The following is a 14,079-nucleotide window of genomic DNA, read 5'->3' as shown; positions in this document are numbered from 1 at the left end:
CGATTGGTACCGCCCCGCGTTGGCAATTGGAAGCGTTTTCAGCCAATCAAAGCCCTCTGATCTCATTATCCAATAGGCACACTTGGGGGCGGAGACTCAGCGCAACCCCGCCCCTGCCCCGTCTCCCCGCCTCCCGATGCCCAGGCCAAGGCGGGGATTTGGACCATGCTAGGGGCGGAGCTTACGGGGCAAGATGGCGGCCGCCAGGTCCTTGTCGCTAACGGCCGCGGCGTTCAGGGCGGTCATTCCCTGGCGCCGGGGCAGGTACCAAGGGTGGAAGGTCACTTAGGAAGGGTCTTGGGTTCTGCGCCTCCGGGACAGATGCGAGACGAAAGCTCACGGTGGGGGAGGTGAAGGTTTGGCAGTTCAGATGAAGGTGTCGCCTGGTTTGGGTGCGAGACGACCATGGAGGCTCATCAGGTGCCACTTTGGCCCCTGGACTCATCCTCCTTCTCCGCATCGCAGGCTCCTCGCGCCCTCTCCCGGACTTTTGACCCGGTGGGAAGCGACGTCCTCCATTCCAGAGGCTGGCGAGGGACAGATCCGCCTCACGGACAGCTGCGTCCAGGTAGGAGGCCGATCTGGTCGCGGGGCGGCGGTGCCCAGGAGGGCTCTTAAAGAGTTCCCTTTCATCCACCCCTTTATCACCGCTTGCTTGGCGTTCTTGATCCCCTTTCCTACATTTCAGAGGCTTCTGGAAATCACCGAAGGGTCAGAATTCCTCAGGCTGCAAGTGGAGGGAGGTGGATGCTCCGGATTCCAATACAAGTTTTCACTGGATACAGTTATTAACCCCGACGACAGGCAAGGAGGACGGATGGGTCGCTAGAGGCTGTATAAGAGGGATACAAGTGACCCCAGTTTAAGATACGCTTTTATTCCAAACTTAAAAGCGTTTAAGGATGTTCAGCAACCAATCACCCTCCCCATACTGTGAGGATACAGCAAAGATTTGTCCTCTTGTTTCAAAATAAGGACGGACATTGGCTTACTTAGAGTCCACTGGGTCGTCAGTTGAGAGAGGCTGGACTCGGTTCAGGCCAAGTCCCTAACTATTTCTCCTATTCATTACATTGAGTCTTTTTGCTTCATGTAAAGTCAGCACCTGAAAGAAGTCCTAAGCAATATTTCACGTGTTGGAGAACAGGATGAGCACCTGTGGTCTCGGGGTGTTGTTGGGTACTTGGCGTTTGTGATATTCGTCATTAATGCTTTCCTCTTGTCTTTACAGGGTGTTTGAACAGGGTGGGGCCAGAGTGGTGGTTGATCGTGATAGCTTGGCCTTCGTGAAAGGGGCCCAGGTGGACTTCAGCCAAGAACTCATCCGAAGCTCATTTCAAGTGTTGAATAACCCCCAAGCCCAGCAAGGCTGCTCCTGTGGGTCATCTTTCTCTATCAAAATCTGACCCAGTGACAGATGACCTTGGGATTGCCATCAGTTGTACCAGTATGAAAAACCTGGGAACAGAATTCTGGAGATTTCTTTCTTATCATGTCCCATTCTCACTTTATTTAATTTAATCCAGGAGCGTTTTATTTTACCACTATTAATTATGGAACATGAAGCTTTTACTCTTGGCCACAACACTCTCCCCTTCCCCGGCACAATGTTAAGGCCAAGGCCAAATGCTGTTACCTCAACTTTAATCACTGGTTGGAACCCAGTATAATCTGTAGCACTTCCAAGACTCCAAAGTTTGGAGTTAACTTCTCTACCTTCAGAATTGTTTGTATATATGTGTATAGCTATGTATAAAGCATCATCTTAAACTATTCCTTATTGTGTTTTCAATCAGGATCACAGTTTGGGTAGCTTGAACACCAGTAACCAGAATGAGTTAGAAAGGCAAACGAAATATTCTCTTCCTTCCTTCCATCTGTTATTCTTTCCTTCCTTCCTCCCTCCCTCCCTCCCTCCCTCCCTCCCTCCCTCCCTTCCTTCCTTCCTTCCATCCCTCTTAGACATGTTACTACCAGGCCTGGTTCATTCCTTTTTCTTCTTCTCTTTCTTTCTTTCTTTCTTTCTTTTTTTTTTTTTTTTTTTTTTTTTTTTGTGGTTGCGCCCCTACCTCATTGGACCTAGGTCATTGTACCTGCTAGGCAAACACTCGAGCACAGTGGTTCTCATATCAGTCACATTGGGAGTCACATATCAGATATCCTGCATATCAAATATTTACATTATGATTCATATAGTAGCAAAATTACAGTTATGAAGTAGCAAAGAAAATAATTTTATGGTTGGGGATCACTACAACATGAGGAACTGTTGAAGAATTGCAGCATTAGGAAGGCTGAGAACCACTGCTCCAGCACTTGAATTATATTCCTAGGCTGCTTTAATTTTTCTTTGGAGACAGAGTCTCACAAAATTTCCCTGGCTGGCCATGAGTTCCCTCTGTAGTTCTGGCAGGCTTTGAACTGTCAATCCTCCAGTCTTGGTGGTGTCCCAATCAGTTGGGATGACAGGCCTGTGTCACCAGCCCAGCTTTATTGCACTCATCAAATGTGTTAGGGATTTATTCTTGTGTCCTAGGAAGCCATTTTCCACTTATAGGGAAAATACATTTTATTTTCATAATCCTGAATCTGCTAGGTTTTATAAACCAAGAGATAACCCCTGGCTCCCCAAAAAACAAATTTGGCCAGACCCCTGTTGATACCCGAATTCCTTGAAAAATAGCCTTTCTATTCCATGCCCAAAGAGATGCTTTAAGGTTCTCTGACCATTTAGTAATTGAATTCATGTAGACTATGTTGCTTCACCTACCTTATCTATAAAATACCTTTGGTCTTATGTTTAGGGGAAGTGGTTCCTTCATTATTTGTAGGTAATAGAAGGGACTTTTTAAAGAGTGGTTAAATATAAGGTGACCAGTAAAATTTGGGTTTCATATGTACTACTAATTTTGTGTTAATCTTTTTAATATGTATCATACTTGCGTATGTCTATTAGACATGTATTTATTTGCTAAATCTTCCATTGCAAGCCATTGATCATTAGAATGGGAAGCTGTTTTTTGATTTTTGTTTTCCAAAACAGGATTTCTCTATATAGTCCTGGCCATCCTGGAATTCACTCTGTAGACCAGGCTGCCATCAAACTCAAAGAGATCCATCTGCCTGTGCCTCCCAAGTACTGGGATTAAAGGCATGCACCACCACTGCCCAGCCAAAAGAAAAGCTTTTTTATAGAACATCAAAAAGTAACCCAATTAGGGGGTTGGAGAGATGGCTCATGGGTTAAGAGCACTGGCTGCTCTTCTGGAGGTCTTGAGTTCAATTCCCAGCAACCACATGGTGGCTCACAACCATCTATAGTGGAATCTGATGCCTCTTCTGGCATAAAGGTATACATGCACATAGAGCACTCATATAAATAAACAAATTTTAAAAAGTAACTCAATTAACTGCCTATGTAAACAAACAAAATATATCTACTATAAACTGAGAATAACCTCTTAACATTCAAATACTTCAGGCTGGATCTCACCCTGTAGACTAGGCTGGCCTCGAACTCACAGAGTCCACCTGGCTCTGCCTCCCGAGTGCTGGGGTTAAAGGCGTGTGCCACCACTGCCCAGCAAATGCTTGTTCTTGTTAAGCTATATTTGCTGAGTCTTATAACATTTGATTCTGAAGTATGTAAATTGACTTGCCAGGATTAATGAAGTAAAAATATAAATATAAGGGTAGTTTAAACAATGGCACTAATTTATAGCAATGTATTTCAGTAAGTGGAGAGCTCTCTCTCCCTCTCCCTCTCTCCCTCTCTCCCTCTCTCCCTCTCTCCCTCTCTCCCTCTCTCTCTCTCTCTCTCTCTCTCTCTCTCCATGTGTGTGTGTCTATATAGATAAAATCAAAGTTCTTAGGAAGCAGCCCTGCGTGTACATGTATATCTGAAGCTGCAGGGCTGAAGTTCCACTTTGAAGAATGTCATTGAAGAGGTGGCTCAGTGGTTAAGAGCACTTGCTGCCCTTGCAGTGGACCTGGGTTTGAGTCCCAGAACCCACATGGAAGCTCACAACTGTCTGTAACTCCAGTCCCAGGGGATCTGATGCCCCCTTCTGGTCTCTTCTGGCACCAGGCACACAAACATACTTGCAAGCAAAACATCCATATACATAAAATAGAAATAAATCTTTAAAACAAAAGAATGCCACTAGAAAAATAATGTATAACATTCATCACACATCTGTCTCAAGAGCAGCACGTTTTCAAAACTGTATTTCTTTATAAGTCAACCTGAGTAGTAATAGCTATAGAAACCATCAAGGTGAGTTCCAGATTACGTTGTGCTCCAAATTATGCTGTGCTTCTGGACACCCTGGAGTTATTTTAAGCCTTCCATTTTAATCTCGTGTCTCTAAGAACATCTTTGCTTTAATTGGTTTTCTATTTCCATTTTCATCTTCATAATTGGCACAGCCTGTCCTGGCAAACTTCCAGTTGTTCCCAGCAAAGTCTCATGTTTTCTAGACATTTCTTTATCTGTTTCTCCATCTTCAAGTTCCACTGTGGCGTCTTGATAACCTTCTGCTTCATTCTTAATACTCATCTGAAATGTTAACTTCTCAGCCTCAGGATTGAGTCCCTAAATACATTTGTCCATAGAAAAGATCTCTACGTGACAAGGAGTTCTGCTCTATAATGAGGCTCTCTTTCTTCAAGCTCTGGCAAACCCCAGCACCAGGGCTCTTCACTAATGGTGTTCCTTGTTTCCTGGGTTCAAGCCCAGTGCCCTTTGCATGAACTTCACTCACTGTAGACTTTTGGATAACACGGTCTTGTATTCAGAAGTCGTGAGCCCCACTCCACATAAGAAAAGCTTTTTAAAACAAATTCTAATGATTTTTAAGGTGCTTAGGTGTGACACTTAAATGGGCTACAGAACTTAAAGCAGTTATATCGCAGTGCTGTGGAACCTAGAACTGTTTCAACAAGCATTAGAAAAAGAATCCACACCACTTACAACACCATCAATACTATGGGAAACCGTAGACAGGTGGACTCTGGAAGAGTTATTGGTCAAATGTATCTTCTGCTTGGTTTCCTAAAAGTTTGTTGTAGGGAAGAGCTGGAGAGATGGTTCAGGGGTCAAGAATATTACTATTTTCAGAAAGGACCTAAATTCCTTAGCACCCATATCAGGAGGCTCATAACCACCTTTACCTCCACCTCCAGGGGACCAGACAACCTCTCTGGCCTCCAAGGTCACATTGCACTCATTTGCATACCTCTTCCCCAACATAGTTAAAATCTTTAGCCAGGCATAGTGGCACACATCTTTAATCCAAACACTCAAGAGGCAGAGGCAGTGGATCTCTATAGCAAATTGCCAGCCAAGGTTATATAGTAAGACTATCTCAAACCAAACAAAAAAGCTTGTTAACAGCAAAAACTTGTATTTAATTAATTATATTAATTAATAATTTAAAAATGTATGTAATTAATAATTAAGATCTTCTAGGAAGACATTTTGCCAAAGAACATGGAAATTGAGTTTGGAATCAGAAACATATTTTCCATGTAGGAAAATCTCAGAAGAAGCAAGCTTATCACAGGTGTAGAGGACAGAAGGGAACCCTGGGAGGTGAGCAGATTCCTTAACTGCTTAGGATCGCAGCACGGAAGCACTTGTATATAGATATTACTAAAATAATAAGACTCTCAGTTCAGACTACTAACAGCCTTTTGTTATTAAAAGAGTTTTACTACATTCTAAATGTTACAACCTCCTACTGTTGCCCGGTGGCAGTGGTGTACACCTTTAATCCAAGCACTCAGGAGGCAGAGGCAAGGGGGCCTGTGATTTTGAGGCCAGCCTGGTCTACAGAGTGAGTTCCAGAACAGCCAAGGCTACACACAGAAACCCTGTCTCAAAAACACTAAATAAAAATTTTAAAAATTATGTGTATGAGTGTTTGTATATGTCTGTGTACCACATGTGTGTAGTGCCAGTGGAGGCCAGAAGAGGGTATCATGCCTTGAGACTGAAGTTACAAACAGTTGTGAGCCACCACTGTGGGATGACTCATCCCTAACAGGCTTGAGGGCCAACTGACCCAAACCATTAAAAAAGATACTTTCTGAGAGCCAACCTGGGTCTGCCTAAGAGCCTTAGCAACAGCAACTGAGACATGATCTGGAGATGACCTGGACCAATGAGGGGCAGTCATGTCACACCAGCAGATGCATATTCATCAGACCTTCCCCCAGGGTGGGGTGGAGGGTATATAAGGGTATTACTCTTCCTGAATAAACTGAGCTTGTTGTTTTGACATTCTCCCAGAGTTTGTGTCATTGACTCTGTGCCTACTTAGCTCCCTCCCCCAAAGGGAACAACAGCACAGGACCCTGCCACACACCACAGGGACTCTGGAATCAAACCCAGGTCCTCTGGAAGAGCAGCAATGAGTGCTCTTAACCAGTGAGCCTCTCTCCAGCCCCTAAGAGTCTACTCTTAAGAATATTTTTTTATGGATTATTGATGTAGTGGTTTTAAAATTCCCAAGCACAAGCAGAATAGCTCTTGTTGCTAAATATATTCTCCACTAAATTGCAGTGGCCAAGCAGGCAGAAACAAGGTCCCTTAGAATGCAGAAGCCTGTGTCAGTTGCCATCTGGTAATGGGAGAAATGAATTCTGTGTTTAGAAAAAGGCAGGTTGGGGAAAAACAAGAGCAGCACTTCTTTTATGCATGGATCTTATTTATGGAAGAATTTCTTTCAGAGGACTTAATCCTGGAGGTGGGGATTGTTTGGGTGGGAGCTCCATCTCAACCCCTGGCACCCTGGCATTCCTATACCCAAAGAGTCTGGAATGTTTGGAAGGAGTCTGATGGAAGATCTACCTCAACTCCCCTCCCCATCCCTTTCCCTAAACCTGCCACTTCAGAGCCCACCAAACACAGCTCCTCCCCTAGAGAGGCTCAAGACCACTCCCACAGGGTGTATAAGCGGCATCCCTGAAAACAGGCATCCCTGAAAACAGACACGGTTCTTCTGGTCACTTGGCCTGTCTCCTCTCTGAAGAGCCAGGAATCACCTGCGAGGGCTTTACCCATTAAACCTGGGCTTTTCCAATTCGGTCTGATTCGGTTTGCTGTGTAGGCAGAGAGGCCTTCAGGAGGCCCAAAACCTACCAGGGATACTTCATGAGGCAGCTAAAGTGTCAAGAAGTCTCTTGAGTAATTTACACCCACGGTGTGAAGGGATGATAGCAGCAAGGGACATTGAGCTATTTGGTTGGACTAACAGCATTAGCATTTTCTACAAGCCCTTTTTGACCAAAGGCTCTCTTCCTGGCAAGTCATAAAAGCTTTCAAGTTTTACTCACTGCTAATACATATCAATGGAAAAATCTTTCAGTCATGCTCCACCCCTGGGCCCATTTTTTTTTTTCTTTCATTTCTTGAGACAGAGTCCTGGTGTCTCACCCAGGCTGGCCTAGAACTCATTCTATAGCTCCAGCAAGACTTGATTTTGCAGTCCTTTTAGGAGTTGGTGGGATTACAGCTGTGTGCCACCAAGTCCAATTTACCATTATGGGTTTTGTTTTGTTTTTTTTCGAGACAGGGTTTCTCTGTGTATCCTTGGAGCCTATCCTTGAACTCACTCTGTAGCCCAGGCTAGCCTCAAACTCACAGAGATCCGCCTCTGCCTCCTGAGTGCTGTGATTAAAGACGTGAGCCACCACCACCCGGCTACTTTTTTTTTTTTTTAAGATTTTTATTTTATTGTTTGTGTCTATCTGTGTCAATGTACGTCATGTCTGTGAGGGTACCTGTGGAGGCCAGCAGAGGATGCTGGATCTCCTGGAGCTGGGGTTATAGACATTTGCAGAGTTACCCAAAATGGGTGCTAAGAACCAAGCTCCAGTTCTCTGGAAGAGCAGGAAAGTGTCTTAACCATTCAACCATGGTTCCAGTCCCACTAGACCCCCATTGCTCCTTTTGGTCTCCTTGAGACCAGAGTTTTACTGTGTAGCCCAGGCTGATCTTGTTACACTGTGTCAGTTCACACTGGCCTCAAAGTCCTGGTCCTCCTTCCACAGCCTCCTGGGTGCTGAGAATTACAGGAACCTGTTTCCGCAGCCAGCTCTTCCCATTATTTTAAAGAGGATTTGTCAAGGCCTTAGTCATTGCAGAATTGGCTTCTATGCAAGTCTGTGCCTGAGCCCCTCCTCTCTCTTTCTCTCTGTTGGGGAGGGACTATTGAGCAAGGGGCTCATACAGGCTAGACGGTATGACTTAGCCAGGGTTTCTACTGCTGCGGCGAAACACCATGACCAAAAAACAAGTCAGGAGGAAAGGGTTTATTTGGCTTATACATAGTCCATCATCAAAGGAAGTCATGACAGGAACTCAAGCAGGGCAGGAACCTGGAGGCAGGAGCTGATGCAGAGGCCATGGTGCTGCTTACTGGCTTGCTCACCATGGCTTGCTTAGTCTGCTTTCTTTCTTTTTTTTTTTTTCAAAGATTTATTTATTTATGTATACACTGTTATGCCTGCATGTCTGCCTACAGGCCAGAAGAGGGCACCAGATCTCATTACAGATGGTTGTGAGCCACCATGTGGTTGCTGGGAATTGAACTCAGGACCTTTGGGAGAGCAGCCAGTGCTCTTAACCTCTGAGCCATCTCTCTTGCCCATTAGTCTGCTTTCTTATAGAACCCAGGACCACCAGCCCAGAGATGGCACCACCCACAATAGGCAGGACCCTCCTCCATCAGTTAAGAAAATACCCTGCAGGCTTGCTTACTGCCCATCTTGTGGAAGCATTTTCCTAACTGAGGTTCCCTCCTTTCAGATGACTTTAGTTTGTGTCAAGTTGACATAAAGCCATCCAGGATATAGTATGTTTCATCTTTAGTCAAAATCATATTAATGCAATCAACAAAGAAGACAAAGGATCTACGAGCCTACTTTAGGTTGATATATCCTGGCCAATCTTACTGTGCAATTATACTTTTCAGTTGTCTGATGATAGTGACAAGTGTGTGTAAACTGTATGCATTGGTCTGTCTGTATGTTGGGACTGCTGACTGATTTCTAGAGATTAGGAGGAAATCTGTTCAGAAGAGACTAACAAGGACTGCTAATGCTTGAGACTTTGTTTGGGGATGGTTGCTGTGTGGGGTCATCTTCCATTGGCCATTTCGAACCCTTGCACTGAAATCTTTGCCTGTGTGTATGACAGGAATAACAGATCTGATGGCCGCAGCTGACTCCCAACAGCCGAGCCTCGGAAGTCAACGATTTTTGAAGATGTGGCCATGCACCTCACTAAGCATGCTCGATCAGAAGGCCCTGTACAGGGATGTGATGCAGGGGAGCTCTGCACATGTGGCTTTTCTGGGGTACAGGTCAAAACTAAGCAAACATGCCCTACTAGCTGAAAGGATAATATATGAGGAAAATAAACACTCCTCCAAGCCAGCCCTTCCCTGTGCTGGGAAGACAGGATGAAGGTTTAGTTCCTTAAGCATCTGTTTGCCAAGGAACGAGATTGGACAGCCACGTTAGAGGATGTCAAGTGCGATTTCCTTTGGTAACCATGTGTACTTCCATAAATGTGCTTTGCCGTTCAATAAAGTTGCTCATTTTGATGTGGGGGGCGGGGCAGAAAGGGACTGCTGAAGAAGGTGCTTGGGTGACATTTGCTCTGTGAGAACTGACCTCTGACCTCTGGTCTTTTGTTACAATGCCTCAGAGGAGGAGGGCTGACACCTAGCAGGTGCAATCAGATAGAAGGAATAGGCTAGCCCTCGTCGTGTCTCTGAGCTGATGTTACAGATGTGCCTTCCGGAGGGCCCAATAGTGAGTCATTACAGTTTGTGTGTTTGTCTGAAAGGCAGAGATTTCCTTTGCTTTCCTTGTCCTCTGGGGCTGAAGTCTGCAGTTGCTCTCCCAGAATTCTTCCCCCCTGAAAGCACCACAGAGCTGCTTGATGGAAAGTTGCTTAAGAAATTTAAAAATGATTACTAATTATAAACAACAGGTAAATATATAAATGGAGAGGGCATTGAAGCAATGGCTAGCCAGTAGCTGTATTTAAAAATATTTTATTTTTCTTGAGTGGGTAATACATCTACAAATTTAAAAAGGGGGCGATACAATGAAAAAAATCTCAGTATTTTATTTATCCACCCTGTCACTCTCCCATAAACCATCTTGTTTTCAAGAGTTTAATCCCATAGATATGAAATAACACATGTACAACAGTACTCGTTACAGCATTATGAACAAAGGTAGGCAACGAGATTGTCTGTCAGCGAGGGACTGGCTGAGTAAGTTATGGTTTATCCATTCCATAGAATAGCGTGCAGCTATAAAATGGAATGAGACCATTGATCATTGTTTTGTAGCTCCGGCTATCCTAACTCTCACAGTCCTCTTGCCTCAGCCTTCTGAGTGTAGGCATTATAGGTGTGTGCTACAACACTAGGCAGCGTGAGATAATTCTGTAGGAGCAAGTAGAGAAAAAAAGAATGTAGCTGGATGTGGTGGTACGCACCTGTAGTTCCAGCACAAAGGAAGCAGAGGATCATTGGTTCTAGGCTAGCTGGCCTACCTTGTAAAATTCTGTTCCAAAGGAAGGAAAAAGAAAAGCAGGGGGTGGGGGGTTAGGGGGCCGCATTGTGCAGAACAGCACAGTGTATTATTTCTGTTTTTAATAAAAGGCAATATTTGTATGTGCACACAGCATGTCTAAAGGCTGAACAGGAATACAAGGGGTGACCGACTCTGAGGGCAAGAGCACAGTGCCATCAGGGCATGCTTGGGCAATGGTAGGGCGTTCTCTGAAGGATGGGTGTGAGGTGGAGTGGTGGGGATGAGGTTACTAGCGGTCCACTCCTCTTTAGACAAATAGCAGCACATCTTCCATACTGTTCTACAGCCCCCTTCCCCAGTCTGTCGGGATATCTTTCTTGACAGGGTGTTTAGATTGCCATCATCTTCCTCGAGTATCCCATAGAAGTTGTTTCTAATCTTCTGCTAGTACAAACAGTGCTTTAATAAATAACCTCTCGCGTATGTGATTCCGTATTTGGTGAGAATATGCCTGAATGTTAAAGTTCTAGAAGTGGAATTTTCGGGTCAAAGGTTTAGCTTTGTGCCTGTTATAACCGTGAAAGACATTGCCATAATGTGCTCTTCAGACGCTGTACAACACACGCTTCCAACAGGAGTCATGAGTGTGTCTCAGCAAAGGCTTGCCACCAGCAGTCTGAGCAAACTTTGATCTTAGTCAACCTTTAAAAAGTATCTTCACTATTCTCCCTCTTCCCCTGCTGTGTTAGGAAGGGAACCCCAGGATCTTATGCACCCCAGGTGAGCACTCTACCAACTAGCTAAATTCCCAACTCTCACTGCACTGTAAGTAGCACTTCTGTTAGGAACAAAAGAATACTTTCACTGGTTTTTTGGTCTGCTGAGGATACATCAACTGGATAATGGCCTACAGAAAATTATTTAAGCTTCCTGGGTCTCAGTTTTCTTGCCTGTAAATAGGAATAAAGTAGTAAGTGAGATGGTTGTATGATTAAATGGAATCTATGCACAACACTCGTTACAGTGCTCAGGTATAGCAGGATTCAATAAGTTACATGGCGGCTGGCGATCAGAGCAGCAGGCAGAGCAGGGCAGATTAGATTTAAGAAGTAGCAGTCACCTCCATGTCTTCTGTCACGTGCAGCCTTGTTACATCACCGCCAGTCAGGGAAATGCAGCGAGTCTGCCTTGTCTTAGGATAGTATGGGACCTCCCACACTGGAGCCCGGTCACCGGGGACTGGTGGAACTGGAAGTGGAGAGCACATGCAGGTTCGTTTCTAATCTCACCTTTAGACTGAACCAACGTGGTTCAACACACAGGTACAACAGGAAAGAAACACAAGCACAGAAGAGTCCAGGTGAACATTCCTTTATTCCATCATGCTCCTGAACTCCCAGCTAGCTTGTCTGGAAGTGCTTCTCCTAGAGGGATTCCAGACACTCATTTTTCTGCAGGGAACAAGGGCAAGGCCTTCTGAGCAGAGGCGATCAACACCATTGAAAACGCAGCTTCCTCTGGCAAGACCAAGCCCATCAATTTGGGTTTCACAAAAAGCCCAGAAGAGATTTGGTTCCCGAAGGGAACATGAGTAGCTAATAAAGGTCTTTGGAGATGGGTGCCTCATCTTGCGGCAACCCTCACTACTGGTGCATAGAGGCTATATGGTGGCTTTGAGTAATTTGCCCAAAGCCACTCAGTGTTTTTCAATCTGTATAAATCCTGGCTCCTCCTCTCATATCAGCTCCCCATGGCTTTTGCATTTCTCTCTTGCTGCTTCTCAGGCTCATTTTTCCTCTTCCTTTGTGTTTCTTACACTCAGCAAGTTAGTATTAGTCTTCATCCTCTGAGATGAGGGAAACTGGTCCTCTTCCTGGGGCCACAGACTGTCTACAGGGCGGAGATGTGGCAAAAAGAGCTCACACCAGATTGCCTGGGCGGTTGTAGTTCGGAGAGGTGGCGTGGAGCTATCCCCCAAACTTTTCCAAACCCTGTCTTGCTCCACAGATCGTGAAGGGCCATCCCAGGGCAGAGGCAGCTGCTGTCCCAGTTACGGAATCATCGGGATGATGTGTGGATCACAGCTGGAAAGAGGTGCCTGCATTTTCTGCACAGCCTAAGCGGAGTGGATGAGGACTCTTCTGATGAGCGTCCTACAGTGAGGCCCTGAGGACAGACAGAAGGTAGGCTCTGTCTCATGGCCAGTGGCTGAAGCATTAAAATATTTGTGGTGTCTGAGCCAGGCAATGGCATAGAGGCAGTGAGGGAAGCTCACAGCCAGAGCTAAACTGGAAGAGATTAAAAAAAAAAAAAGCAGGCAAGGCTGACAACCTGACTGCAGAGCCCTGGCCTGATGTCATCCTGCAGTCTTCCCAGCCATGATGTTTGCCCAGCCAGGGAAGCAATCTTAAGTTCCCAGCCTATGGCGGAAGCCATTTCCAGAGAGCTAGCTGCCCCACGGCGATCCCTCACGTTTACTCCTTGGCGGCACAGTGTGGGGGGCCTGGCTCTGCCACGTAACCTGGGGAGCAGTGGCAGCGATAGGAGCCCTCTGTGTTCTCGCAGTGACCGTGTGCACAGAGTGCCGCAGGCCCGTTCAAGTCTTCGCACTCATTCACATCTGTAGAAGCAGCAAAAAAGGAAAGCTGTAGGGTGCGCTCTGTCCCTTAGACCGGGTCCTGCTCCCTTACCCTGGATATGCCACCCACAGGCTGCCTCCCCTCCCCAAACCAGACAACTTAAGGGCCAAAACCAAGAAGCAGTGATGGCTCAGCATGCCCAGGACTCTGCCTTCTGGACTGTCTCTCTTGTGTTGGGGACCATCCATCGAAGGACGTTCCCAAGGAGCTTCCGCAATCACTAGCTTGACACACGCCCACTAGGGGGCAGCAGCGCACTTCCCAGCTTTCCTAAGCTCAGTCCCATGACGGGGGTCATTCTCACTGCTCCAAACTTACCCACACAGGCCATGTGGGCCGCATCCAGCTGGAAGCCTTCAAAGCAGTCACAAGTGTAGCCCTCCCGCACACGCACACAGCGGCCATTCTCACAGCCATTCAGGACGCCACATTCCTCGGCCTGAAGTCCTTCAAAGGAGGCCAGTGGTTCTAAGGGAGGGTCAGAAGGAACAATACTGAGGCCTGTGTTTAGACCCCAGTCTCTCACTAGGACCTACACCCTCCAGTACAAAGGTTTTCACTGTTGAGTGCCAAGGGTGGGGTTGTGTTGGTGGACTTTTTTTTTTTTTTAAAGATTTATTTATGTATACAGTGTTCTGCCTGCATGTATGCCTGCACACCAGAAGAGGGCACCAGATCTCATTACAGATGGTTGTGAGCCACCATGTGGTTGCTGGGAATTGAACTCAAGACCTCTGGAAGAGCAGCTAGTGCTCTTAACTGCCGAGCCAGCTCTCCAGCCCCTGTGTAGATGGATCTTAACAGTCCTAAAGAAAGACACTGAGACCAAAAGCCATACTCTCCTGAAGGTTTAGAGTGACAGCCACACGTGGCAGTGTCGGAC

At 45.9% G+C, this 14,079-nt stretch overlaps 2 protein-coding genes across 2 annotated transcripts in view; one reads left to right on the top strand and one right to left on the bottom strand.

Annotated features, from left to right (window-relative positions):
* The first annotated feature begins 133 nt into the window (after positions 1-133).
* Positions 134-1,773, top strand: Isca2 (iron-sulfur cluster assembly 2). Its single transcript, XM_052739291.1, has 4 exons — positions 134-264; positions 466-568; positions 689-804; positions 1,232-1,773. The coding sequence occupies exons 1-4, from the start codon at positions 194-196 to the stop codon at positions 1,404-1,406; spliced, it is 465 nt and encodes a 154-aa protein (XP_052595251.1). The 5' UTR covers positions 134-193; the 3' UTR covers positions 1,407-1,773.
* An 8,278-nt stretch (positions 1,774-10,051) lies between these two features.
* Ltbp2 (latent transforming growth factor beta binding protein 2) overlaps positions 10,052-14,079 on the bottom strand; it is an 88,916-nt gene continuing 84,888 nt past the window's right edge. Inside the window, exons 35-36 of the mRNA XM_052739290.1 lie at positions 13,515-13,664; positions 10,052-13,177 (exon numbers count right to left, since the gene is read on the bottom strand). Of these exons, the coding sequence (XP_052595250.1) occupies positions 13,032-13,177; positions 13,515-13,664 (296 nt within the window). The 3' untranslated portion in view covers positions 10,052-13,031. The remainder of the gene's footprint in view (positions 13,178-13,514; positions 13,665-14,079) is intronic.

This window comes from Peromyscus californicus, unplaced genomic scaffold, assembly GCF_007827085.1.
Source record: "Peromyscus californicus insignis strain IS unplaced genomic scaffold, ASM782708v3 Scaffold_15__1_contigs__length_86483966, whole genome shotgun sequence".
NCBI lineage: Eukaryota > Metazoa > Chordata > Mammalia > Rodentia > Cricetidae > Peromyscus > Peromyscus californicus.
Note: the sequence above shows the minus strand (reverse complement) of the source record. Positions and strands in the feature narration are given on the sequence as shown.

Coding starts and splice junctions, on each gene's coding strand:
- Isca2 (XM_052739291.1), top strand. CDS start 194: ATGGCGGCCGCCAGGTCCTTGTCGCTAACGGCCGCGGCGTTCAGGGCG. Junction 265..465: donor ATTCCCTGGCGCCGGGGCAG/GTACCAAGGGTG, acceptor TCCGCATCGCAG/GCTCCTCGCGCCCTCTCCCG. Junction 805..1,231: donor GTTATTAACCCCGACGACAG/GCAAGGAGGACG, acceptor TTGTCTTTACAG/GGTGTTTGAACAGGGTGGGG.